Here is a 12,500-nt window from a genome sequence, read left to right on the forward strand (position 1 = left end):
TAGTGAATGGGCATTTTAGCTAAATCTGTGCAAAGTGTATTTTGAGACTGTTTTGATCAAAAACAGTAAGGACAGTCATTTGGAAGAATGCTCCAGTTGCCTTTCCACTTCCCCAGGACATCAAAACCCCCAAAAATGGCTAAATAATGGATACATAGGTGTTCGAACATGGCTAAAAGATTTGCAAATTGGGCCTGAAGAGTGAAATAGTGTAAAAACACACTTTTCAAGGATTTTGCTAAAATAGCCCATCCACTGCCATTCAAAATTTCAAGCATATTGTGCCACCCTTTAACCTTAACCAAATTTGCTAAGATTTTACACGGGCTTTATGTTAATCCAAAGGAGCAGGATTTTCAGACGTTGGGGCGTTTGATGCATCCTAATGTTATCTAAAGTACACTTGTTATTAGTGACAATGGTTCACAATTAAGGAGTGTTAAACCTCTATTAAGAAGTACACCTCGAACTATTTGCACAGACACAGAATGTAGGCCTTTTACAATATACCAAACGGTCCAGAGTGTTCTGAGAGAGAAGTCATCTAAAACACATTTGTGATGACTTAATTCTACAAAACTGAAGTGGTTGGATGGCAGTAAAGAGTTAACGTCTAGACAAGAGTGTGGGAAAGCCATAGTCTGGTTTTAACGACCGCTAGACAAGCTTAATGGGTTTCACTTCATTGATGGCTGGCAGCTCAGGTAACGTGGGAATTGTCTCTTGTCGTAAAGTCATCATAGACCAACACACTCGGGAGCAGGTAAAGGGCTAATAGTCTACAGTCTAGACCACTGACGTGTTATAATAGAAGTCTGTGGTCTAGACCAATGGTTCTCAAACTGTGGGCTGGGGCCCAATGCTGGGCTGCAAAGGTATGCCATGTGGGTCCTGAAATGTGTTTCCTTTTTAAATCTAAATAATATATATTGCTGTGTTGCTGTTTATTGTTCATTTGTGTTGTATTGTTTATTGGGCCAAAGGTGTGCCCCAAACATTTATAAAAAGTTCAAGTGGGCCCCAAGTTGCAAAGTGTTTCTTTCTCTTCTTTTCTTCTTTATTATACGACAGGGACAGTGCACAAGATATACAATTGAGCCAGATTATCACCACAAGGCTAATTTTCATCTTAATCCCTGGGCACGAATTGAATTAAAATAATGATTATAATTAATAATAATAAAAAAAATGAACATTATAGCAACAAAATGAATAACGGATGGGACTGATAGTATGCACAGATAAACCTACAGTATATTGTAGGGACAACAACAATGTTGGAACCCCTGGTCTAGACCTGAAGCTTAACCCTATCGCGCCGGATGCATCATATATGTCTCATCAAATTCAAAGCCCTCTCCACGCTGACACAAAAAAAATCGATCTGAAAAACATCCTGCGTGTCATTTCCAAACGTCCTGCAGTACGCGGAAACCGCCACAAGAGAGCAGCGGTCGACAACAAGTTGACCACAGCTCGGCGAAAAACAGGAAAATGGGGTAGAAGCGGTTTCCCTGACCGACGCTGAGATTTCGTCAAATTGCATAAGGTTTGTGTACAAATTTCCGAAATATAACTCTACATCCTTTAATTTGAACACTTGCTTTGTGCAATTAAGCAAGGAAGAGTTTATATTTTTACACCGTGTTGCAGAGAGATCGTGCTAAAACTGATGAGACATATAAGCACCATCCGGCGGTGGCAGGAAGTCAGCCATCAATGCATTTGCTCCATAGGGAAACTTACAAAGCATACCACGACGATCGTTTAACAAAACACACAAGTTGTTTTACTTCAAGACAAAGATATTGCCTTAAGAAACACGTTTTACTTGCAATTTTGAAAATGTAATGCAAAATGTTGAAATTATGATCTCGTAAAAAATGCATTGAAGTGAATGGAGAAAATGGTCCAATTGTAGTAATGGACCCATATATTCAAATTCCACATCAAAAATGAATAATGATCTATATTACACTCATAAATAGGTTGTTGAGCATTCGATCAGCTATGTTTTTACATAGATTTTAAAAAATTACCTAACCAGGCTGTGGGAAATGTAAAATATGGTCCTGCTAAAACAAGGATAGGCTTAAAAAAATGGCAGGATCTCACTAAATATTTAAAGATAATCCTCAAATTAAATTGTCTGACAACTTTTTTAAATTAAAAAAAAGATGCAAATGCATTAAAAGTCATTTTTCAATGGTCATGAAATTGGAATTTTCATTCCCTTTAAAGCCTGATGCATCATATATGATGCATCAAATATCTCAGTGACCTTAACAAAATTTAGATTTTTTTTTTTTACATTTCTTATAAGGGACCAATATTGAAGCAAATTCCAAAAAAATAGAATTTTCTCTCATTGCTTTCATGGTTCAGGTTTCACAGGGTTAATGATTTTACAACCTCATCAATTCAGCTCATTACAAATACCTGCCACCAATATACCATGGTTAACAGGACACCAAAGTGTTGTTAAAACACATCGACATCCAACAGTTGACCTTTTGAAGTGAACTTGAATGGTGAGAATGCTGAAGACGCTGGTATGGTGCATTGACATAATTTATGACATACATTCATGAACTTCCCCTGCACCTCCAGGTATATTTTTAATTTTTATATCTTACAGGTTTTTATAAGTGTGTGTGAGTGAGACCCACATTCATGAACTTAGCCCCCGGCACCTCCAGGCATACATATATGGGGCTAGGACAAATAATAGCCTACTTGACTTGATTAGGACCTATTTGAATTCTGTTTTCAGTGCAATGACTCAAAGTTAAGCCCACAGCTACATGTGTCTTTTTTAATTAATTCTTTGTTTTTGGCCATTTCACCTTATTATGAGGCCATCTTATCCACCCCTATATAATTGCACTGTTGTGCTGTTTCACATGAAATGTGACATGTTTTGTAAAGCACCTCAGAAATTACATTTGCAATAGTCCCACATAAGGTTGAATGTGGGGTCTGTTGTAAGTGTGGCTTACCTTTAATATAGACCTAAAGTGCAAGGGGAAATCTTGGTTTGGGTTTATTGTATGGTCCTCAGAGGACTTTATAAAGTTTGAAGTGGCCCTTCGAATGAAAAAGGTTCCTCACCTCTGATGTAGACAGACACTTTAATTTCCATCAATAGGCCAACATAAACCGCCCGAAACGTCTCCGCCAAGTTTCCCACCGTGAAAATGTGTACAAAGTCTGTGAAGAGATGTTGACACACACCTGCCATGAATACAGAAATAAAAGCTCAAACGTCACTGTTTCCCAGCCGCTGCGTATCACGCAGGTGTGAAGCGAAGTGGTCCTAACGGTGGGAATATGGAGTCACCCTACTGCCGCCGTCACGCTTCGCTATAAATGCTTTGCTCTGACCGAACCTCACCAGTGACAGCAAGGTTACCTGTTGGAACCTTGGACCACAGAAGAGAGGAAAGTAGCCTATTGCTTTTATTCAGTCCCTTTTTCACATTTTGTTCGGCTGTTAATTTGGAGAGTCCATTTACCTAGGCCTATTGGAACCTTGAACCAGACGAGAGTAGGCCTAACGTATTGTTTTTATTCAGTTCCATTTTCACATTTTGTTTAGCTGCTAATGTGGAGAGTCCATTCCCCTGTGACCATGTGCGTAAGAAGCTGCATCGTTTTGTTTACGCTATGTGCCCAACAATTGGCGCATGCTTTGCCTCGCGCCGCGCTTCGGAGCGCGCACAGCAGCAGAGGGTTACCGTTTGAGGCATCCGGTATGGGTGCGGGAGCAGCAGACGAACCCATGAGGGGATCCGTAAGAGTGGTCAGTGTCGGGCCGCACTTCTTTAGGCACGCCGCGGCAGGTGCAGGAATGTTCCCCGGTGGCTTTCCATCGGCGAGGCGCGTACCATCGCCATCTCCTCGCGGGGCATTACCGGATTTCTTGGCCCTCGGTCACGCGGGCCCATCTCGTTCTAGCAAGATGTCCATTCCACCGGCGGCAGCAGCTCGCATCCGTGACAGCCAGCACGCGCTGGAGGCGAAGAGGAAGCAGGGGATGAGCATGTGGCAGCGCGTGATGGCCAAGGGCAAGCACGAGAGCAAGGAGTCGGTGGCCCTCCTCCCCATCAACGCCAAAGAGATGGGCAAACAGAGCTGCACCACTATACCATTCACTCAGGTATAGGCATCTGTGTGTGTGTGAGTGTGTGTGTCTCTCTCTCTCTCTCTCTCTCTCTCTCTCTCTCTCTCTCTCTCTCTCTCTCTCTCTCTCTCTCTCTCTCTCTCTCTCTCTCTCTCTCTCCACAATTCTCTTGCAGGGGTAGGCAATTAGCAGCCCGGGGCCACAGCCTGGCCCTCCATCAATTAGCCTATATCCGGCCGGCGAGATGAAGCTATTATCAGTGCAGTGCAGTCAAATGGCCTAATTTTTTAAAAAAATATGCAGACAGGATTGGTTCCATGCTTCTTTTTTTTCTTGCATTCGGAATAAACGTTTGGTTCCATGACTTTTGACATTTAAAATTTTGCATTGCTAGCAATCTTCAGCTAATGAAACATGTTACAACAATAAGCAATACACAACGGGCATTTGTTTTGGCAGAAATGGAGATTGGCAAAAAATGTATTACCTATGCTTTATGTCTCTCTGATTGAGACTTTGAAATAAATTGAAACAAAATCATTTTGGTTGTATTTCTTCTCCCCAGCAAGTGACGGCGGCCGGCTGTGAGACCGTGTCGGTGCCCAACAGGCTGTGTTTTGGCCAGTGCAGCTCCCTCTTCGTGCCCTCCGCCATGGACGACCACGACGACTCTGTGTCCGGCCGTGCCCGCCAGTGCTCGCGCTGTGCCCCGTCCAAGTCGCGCGTGATGACAATCCCTCTGCGCTGTGGGCGCGAGGTGCGACAGAAGCGCGTGATGGTGGTGGAAGAGTGCAAGTGTGAGACGTCAGCTGGGGCACGTGAGGAGATGAAGGCAGATGGATCCACTGCTAGGGCACACTTGTAATATCCAGTTACAATGTGACTGCACATCTTCAAGGCCATGGAAGAAGTCTGATTTTTGGGTCTAGAGCCTATACTACATAGCTGGTTCAGGAGTAAACCAGGTTTAGTTAAGAGGTAAATCATCTAATAGAATAGTCCCAATGTGGATGATTCCTGACTCTTCTAATAGATGATTTACCTCTTAACTTACCGTAACCCATTGATACCTGATGTTATGTTGTGCAACCTTAGCCCTGGCACCTGGAGCTGCATTACGCAACATTCAGGCTCTTGAGATTTGAGACAACTTTCTTAAAAATCTCTGTTTGATTTGAGATGAATGAACACATTCTAATGAAAGATGAGGGTCGTAGCGTTTAAATGCAACTTAGTGCATATTTTTATGTGCTTCAGCAGCTGAGATATTTAGGTTTTTATAGACTGAGGGCAGCTTTTCCTAAAAAGTGCTCAGGCATTCAGCACCCTTTTTTGCAGGTGCCTTAGGCGTCAATGGGTTTAGCTAGTTTACTCCTGAACCAGTTCTGTAGTGTAGGCCCCATGTTCAGAAAAGGCAGTAGGCCTACATTTGAAATACCTAAACTTACATGATATATGCACTGTAATAGAAGGACTTGTAATGTTGGTTATGCATGGACAAGAGAAAACAAAATATTTTTTGTGAAAATAACTGTTAGTGAATGTTTGTTGTTGTTGTCGTTATCCTTTGTGACACTCTTATGACAGTGGAAAGTGATTTCCAGGACAGTAGGCCTAATAGAAAACATGTTTGTTCTTGTTTGTTATTGTATGTTGTTTATGATCAGCTTATTTTGACTATGGAGGCATCCCTCCCTGAACCAGACTGCTCTGATGTATATTTGTTGTTATTGTTGTTGTTTTGTTCATGGTCGTCTATGTTGACAATGGAGGTATTGTCCCTCTTTGCAATAGACTGCTATGATGTTTGACCAGGCCCAGCTCGATGGCCAGTGCACTTTCACGTTAACTTTGAACCCCATGATGGCACCATGATACAATACTTACTTAGGCAGATTTGTTACTACAAATGTGTTCTGTATGTGGTCTGCCTTTGCTTTATGTTAAAGTTACCCCTTTTCTGTATGTCTTTCACATGAGTTTTATGTGGGTTGCTTAATTGCTTGGTTGTTTCCAGGGGGGCAGGATTTGGCTGGTTAGCTTCGCCGATTAGCAAGTCACCATTTTCGCACTTCCGACATTCACTTCGTTCATGATGATTGGTGGGTACACAAATTTACAGGTCTGTGGTTGGGCACCTCCATGCATCCAATGCCCGTCTTTGTAAGTCAGTCATTAACGTGGCACGTAATTGGCTGAGTAAAGTGTTGGCGGAAATACCTCCAATTTGGAAGCTGAAAAAAACGTTCAATTTTGGCTGAATTCACTAGCCTAGCATTTCCCATTGAAATGACTGGAGGCGGGACTTGTTCAGTCTCTCCAGTTCTTATACTACCTCCTTGGTTGTTTCATACAGTAGTTTTGCACACCATATTTTTCACTTGTTTGTATTTCTTCTTCAGGCTGTGTCGTGATTGTTGACTTATATTAACTTCTGTTGTCCCATTCTCCATCATGACTTACCTCAATGGCTGGGCCTACATTAGGTCCTTTTTTGGTACTTTTGTTGACTTGCATTTATTTATGTGTATGTTAATAAAACCATAAAAATGCATCATATACATATAGGTGGATTGTCATGTCCTATTAAATTTGCATAAGGTTACCAAATACATTTAGTAATAAATACATACTCGGTCTGGGTCTGGGTCTCTCTCTCTCCTTGCCTTGGCCAGCCAATGCTTCCTGGGACGTTCAGTAAAAAACATTAAGTCATAAAGTATATTTATTTACAGGGACAGCATATTAATATCACATTTACAAATGGAAATACAATCTTATAGCGATGTAGTCTAATGTCCATCTCTTGACAGGCTGACAGGGCTGCTCTTTAACCCCCCTCAGGATGGCATGGAGCGGTTACAGAGTCCTGAGCGCACATAGAAGAGTAAGGTATTCTCTGTGCTTCTGCACCTTATAGCCTGGCCCTGGAGCGTCACGGGAGAGGACTAAGCTCAAGTGGGGAGAAAAGTCACCGGAGCATCTTCCGATGTGGAAAGTAATTCAACTCTGTTCTACTGTAATCCAGTGTACTCTACTCTAGTGCAGTGGTTCTTAACCTGGGGTGCGGGCACCCCCTGGGGGTGCGCCAGAGATTTCAGGGGGTGCGCAGAATTTTGTTTTTGTAGGGGTTCTGACTAAAATACTGCTTCCAAACATTATAATTAGGCCAAATCAAGACCAAATTAAAGCATGTTTGGTCCTACTGTAAAGTCATTAAGGTATTGATCAATGCAATTATTCACAATTATTCACATTTTTTTTAGTGCATATACACGTGTAGACATTTGGGTTGGGGGTGCGCGGCTTGTTTTGGGCACAGGTTAGGGGGTGCTTCAAGAAAAAAAGGTTAAGAACCACTGCTCTAGTGTACTCAGCTCTACTTATTTTACTCTACTGTACTGTACTCTTCTCTACCTGAAGATGGCATAGAGGGGTTGAGCGTCAGTGTTGCGTGGGGCTCCCGCACCCTAGCAGCGGCGTACAGGGGTTCACTAAACTCGGCATGGAACGTGTGCAACCTCACCACCGAGTCCCAGTGGACGCTGTAGAAGGCCAGACACCCAGCCTCACTGTCCACGTACACACCCACACGCAGCGCACCCCCTTGGTCCTGGAACTGGATCTGGCTCTGATGCCCATTCAGACTGGGTCCTCCTGGGTGCTGTTGCTGGGTGGTCGCCCGTGCTTGGTGTTGTTGGTTCTGGTGCCCGTTTATGTGGGGCTGTATCTGAGTTTGGGCAGCAGTCCGTAGCCGTGCATGGCGGTGTGGCATCAGGGCCTGCTGCTGCCTCTTGCCCTGGCTTGGGTCGGGCGATCTGGTCGGCTGGGCGGTTGATGGGACTCGAAGGCTCGGTTTGAAGCTCCGTCTCCTGCTGGGGCTGGGTTTGGGCTCTGGTGCTGGTCTTGGTTCTGGTGGGGGTTGTGGTGGACGCTGCATAGTTGAAGCTGGTGCTAGACAGTGTGAAAAAAAGAACCAGTGTTAATATTACATTACATTACATTGCATTTGGCAGACACTTTTTAACCAAAGTGACTTCAATCTTATCGTGGACATAATCATAGCCAGCATCACTAGCAGATACGAAGTGCACAGAAAATCATAGCTACAGAACAACAAGTGCAGGTGCGAAGTAGGTTTTTTAAAAGTAAAGTAGAGAACACACACATACACATCATGTCAAGAGTCTGGCCTGGGACTAGGGCAGCGCAACAGATAATCACGAAAGAGGAGAGTCTTTACTAACTGCTAAATTGCTGGTAGTGTGGAGCTACACAGTTTAAAAAAGTGGCGCTGTTAATATACTTTTAAAGAGTTATTAAGAGATATATTAATATCTCATTTACAAACAAGATACAAGAATCTTCGATTCGATGCGTTTGAAGACAGAAGAAGACACCATATGGTGGCATAGACATGGACTTAACATCCCAGTGTTTTTTTATGGAAAAAATACTAGAAATGGATTTTTTGCTTTAAAAATAGAGCTTGCCTGACATAGGTGAAAAAGGCTAATTTGACTCTCCACAGTGTTGTAAATATTATATCTCAATTTATATATTTTTTCATTTTATTTATTTGTAGTTTATTCGGCAGGGACAATGCAGTGTACATTATTACACAACATGGCAAGGCCGTGACAAAACTTGCAGATGGGAAGGGAGTTCATAGCCAGATGTCTGAGATGCAACCCCAGTCCCTGATCAGTTTATTCTGAAATATTGACACCCCATTTCTTTACTGTGTTCATGGTTCTGACCTGAGATGGTTGGAGGTGGTGGTTGGGTGAGTGGCACCAGGCTGTGGGATATGATAGTCTGGCCCCTCCCATGCCAGGCGGAGCAGCGGTCATGTGAGTAGAACAGGCACCAGGATTGGTCGTTGTAGCCCAAAAGGCAGTCCTGGCCCCACCCCTTCCTGAGTCACATTCAAGATTCAAGAGTTTACTGTTAAAGGGGATTCATACTTGGCGTGACTGGTGTAAGTCTCCTTCATACTTCACTCGCGACCTCACTCGCGACCTCACGTGACCCAAAATGACGTCACACGCCGTGGCGCGAGCTGCCGTGTCGCGACGTCGTGCACCCCACATTTTTTGTAACATGTCGTGCGCCACCAGCGACCATGCAGGTAGGCAGACAAAGCAGGAGTTGCGAAGAGAGGCTACAACTACTGTAGGCTACTACAGAATGGATCCTGCACCATTTTAAGGATAATAAAATGTCATAGAGAGTTATTTTATCTTCTCTCTTAAATGTTGTTCAGTGAAACAATTGTTTACTTTGTTCAGAAGCACGTTGTGTTCAGCGATCTATTTATAAATTCTGCCGCCATAACAATGCTCTCACATGGTCTTGGAATGATCTGGCAATAGGCTACAACAAAAAATATATGTTTCAATGTGGTAAGTCACAAGTCAGATGTTCAGTAGCCCTACAGCAGCCGTGTTTGGCTTTCTATTTTATACATCCATAGAACTCACGCTGCGAGTTGCGAAAGATACTGCCGTTCACAGACCTGTATTGCCGTTTCTCTCATGAACAGCAGAGGGCACTCCCGACAATGCGAGCAAGGCGCTTTTGAAGTATGAATAGTCTGTCGCAAGTGATGACGTAATTAATGGTTCTCGCGCCACTTGCGACAAACTGCGCACGTGAAGTATGCAGAGCACTTAAGGGGGATTCATACTTGGCGTGACTGGTGTAAAGGGGGATTCATACTAGTCGTGAGTGGTGCTAGTCTCCTTCATACTTCACTCACGACGATGGCGCGCGCCGTCACGTGACCTAAAATTTCGACACGCCCCCCGTCGTAAGCTCAAAATTCGGCGCGTGTCGCCACGTCGTGCACACGAGGATTTTTCTAACTTGTCGTGCGCCACCAGCGACCACGCAGATAGGCAGACAAAGCAGGAGTTGCGAAGAGAGGCTACAACTACTGTAGGCTACTACAGAATGGATCCTGCATCATTTTGAGGATAATAAAATGTCAGAGAGTTATTTTATCTTCTCTCTTAAATGTTGTTCAGTGAAACAATTGTTTACTTTGTTCAGAAGCACGTTGTGTTCGGCGATCTATTTATAAATTCTGCCGCCAGAACAATGCTCTCACATGGTCTTGGAATTATCTGGCAATGTAGGCTACAACAAAAAAAATATGTTTCAATGTGGTAAGTCACAAGTCAGACGTTCAGTAGCCCTACAGCAGCCGTGTTTGGCTTTCTATTTTATACATCAGTAGAACTCACGCTGCGAGTTGCGAAAAATACTGCCGTTTCTCTCATGAACAGCAGAGGGCACTTCCGACAATGCGAGCAAGGCGCTTTTGAAGTATGAATAGTCTGTCGCAAGTGATGACGTCATTAATGGTTCTCGCGCCACTCGCGACAAAGTGCGCACGTGAAGTATGCAGAGCCCTTAAAGGGCCGTACACACACGTCGCTGCAAGTTACTCGCTCAGCGAATGAACTCAATAGAATGTCAATGTGTCCCAGCGAGACTCGCAGGTGAGTAGGCGAGTACTGTACAAGCGATGCGATGTGGGCGGATCCCGAGTTGAAAATATTTTATCTCCGAGCGAGGCGAGTAAGCGAGTAACCAATTGGAGTGCAGAGTTCGGTACTTCTCGGCTGTCCATTGGCAGTTAAAGCCGCGGGAACTATCAGCGAACGTTCCATGAAAGAGTGGCGAGTAGACGAGCAAGCGAAATGCTAGCTTTGTGTGTGTACGCCGCTTTAGTCTCCTTCATACTTCACTCGCGACCTCACTCGCGACCTCACTCGCGCCATCACGTGACCCAAAATGACGTCACACGCCGTGGCGCGAGCTGCCGTGTCGCGACGTCGTGCACCCCACATTTTTTGTAACATGTCGTGCGCCACCAGCGACCATGCAGGTAGGCAAACAAAGCAGGAGTTGCGAAGAGAGGCTACAACTACTGTAGGCTACTACAGAATGGATCCTGCACCATTTTGAGGATAATAAAATGTCATAGAGAGTTATTTTATCTTCTCTCTTAAATGTTGTTCAGTGAAACAATTGTTTACTTTGTTCAGAAGCACGTTGTGTTCGGCGATATATTTAAAAATTCTGCCGCCAGAACAATGCTCTCACATGGTCTTGGAATGATCTGGCAATGTAGGCTACAACAAAAAAAATATGTTTCAATGTGGTAAGTCACAAGTCAGACGTTCAGTAGCCCTACAGCAGCCGTGTTTGGCTTTCTATTTTATACATCCGTAATACTCACGCTGCCGTTTCTCTCATGAACAGCAGAGGGCACTTCCGACAATGCGAGCGAAAGCCTTCTGAAGTATGAATAGTCTGTCGCAAGTGATGACGTCATTAATGGTTCTCGCGCCACACGCGACAAAATGCGCACGTGAAGTATGCAGAGCCCTTTAAAGTCTGAAAATAACCAACAGTTAACCAACAGTGCCTACTTTGTGCCCATAGATGGTGCTTAAAACTAAAAATACCCGTGAACAAATCCCCATAATCAATCACCTCACACAATCCTTTATTAAATGTCCATAGTAGCACATAAATAACCTATGAATATTGCCAATAATCCTTAGGAATTACCCTCTAGTCCCCTTCAATAACTCCTTAATACCATATTAGCACATTAATACCCCTGTAATGCAAAAACTATAAAGACAAAGAACATTGTGAACCAAATATGAAGGATACTAGACAGCCTTGTGGGAACCAACACATAATAAACAAGGTTGGGGGAACATCATGTGCACATCTAGGGAACCAAATAGGTAACCAACCAGGTTAACCTTATGGGAACGGTGAGGGAACAAACATGACATGCACAAGAAAAAGGGACGACGGGAGAGCGGTGAGGGAACTAAATGGGGATTTTGTTCCAGGGACGTTCTCGGAACCAGAAATTGTTAGTATGTTATCCCCATCACAACCCATACATAACACCCATAGAGGTAGAAAATAACACTAGAGAGGACCCCGCCCCCCTTTTTACGGCAATCTGTAGCGGCCATTATCTGTAGGTAGATCAGAGAAATTGAAATTAACGGAGAACGAGGCTCACCTCTGTCAAAAATGGCTTAATCATGTGAAAATGTCCATCAACACACTATACAAGGACAATAGTTGAAGTGTGTTGCTAACTTTGTTCATAAAAGATATTATTTGATTTTTAAATGTATTTTATCGACTCATATGATTTAAGTAGATATTTAGCCTGACATTTCAAATCTGGTCTTTGATTAAAGTGTTACTTCATATTTACACAGTTTTAGTTAATTTCTTGACAGGGGTGGGCGTGTTCTCCATTGACTTGCATTGCCTGAAAGTACCTACACTACCTACGGAAGTTGGGAAGCTCCAGCTGCCATTTCCCAGTGCT

At 43.6% G+C, this 12,500-nt stretch overlaps 2 protein-coding genes across 2 annotated transcripts in view; one reads left to right on the plus strand and one right to left on the minus strand.

Annotated features, from left to right (window-relative positions):
* Positions 1-3,754: 3,754 nt before the first annotated feature.
* Positions 3,755-7,075, plus strand: dand5 (DAN domain family, member 5). Its single transcript, XM_063210720.1, has 3 exons — positions 3,755-4,159; positions 4,689-4,941; positions 7,044-7,075. The coding sequence occupies exons 1-3, from the start codon at positions 3,755-3,757 to the stop codon at positions 7,073-7,075; spliced, it is 690 nt and encodes a 229-aa protein (XP_063066790.1).
* The window catches only part of LOC134458421 (uncharacterized), a 30,335-nt gene continuing 24,696 nt past the window's right edge, over positions 6,862-12,500 (minus strand). Inside the window, exons 19-20 of the mRNA XM_063210731.1 lie at positions 8,884-9,041; positions 6,862-8,077 (exon numbers count right to left, since the gene is read on the minus strand). Coding sequence (XP_063066801.1) covers positions 7,512-8,077; positions 8,884-9,041 — 724 coding nt within the window. The 3' untranslated portion in view covers positions 6,862-7,511. The remainder of the gene's footprint in view (positions 8,078-8,883; positions 9,042-12,500) is intronic.

This window comes from Engraulis encrasicolus, chromosome 1 (assembly GCF_034702125.1).
Source record: "Engraulis encrasicolus isolate BLACKSEA-1 chromosome 1, IST_EnEncr_1.0, whole genome shotgun sequence".
NCBI classification, from domain to species: domain Eukaryota; kingdom Metazoa; phylum Chordata; class Actinopteri; order Clupeiformes; family Engraulidae; genus Engraulis; species Engraulis encrasicolus.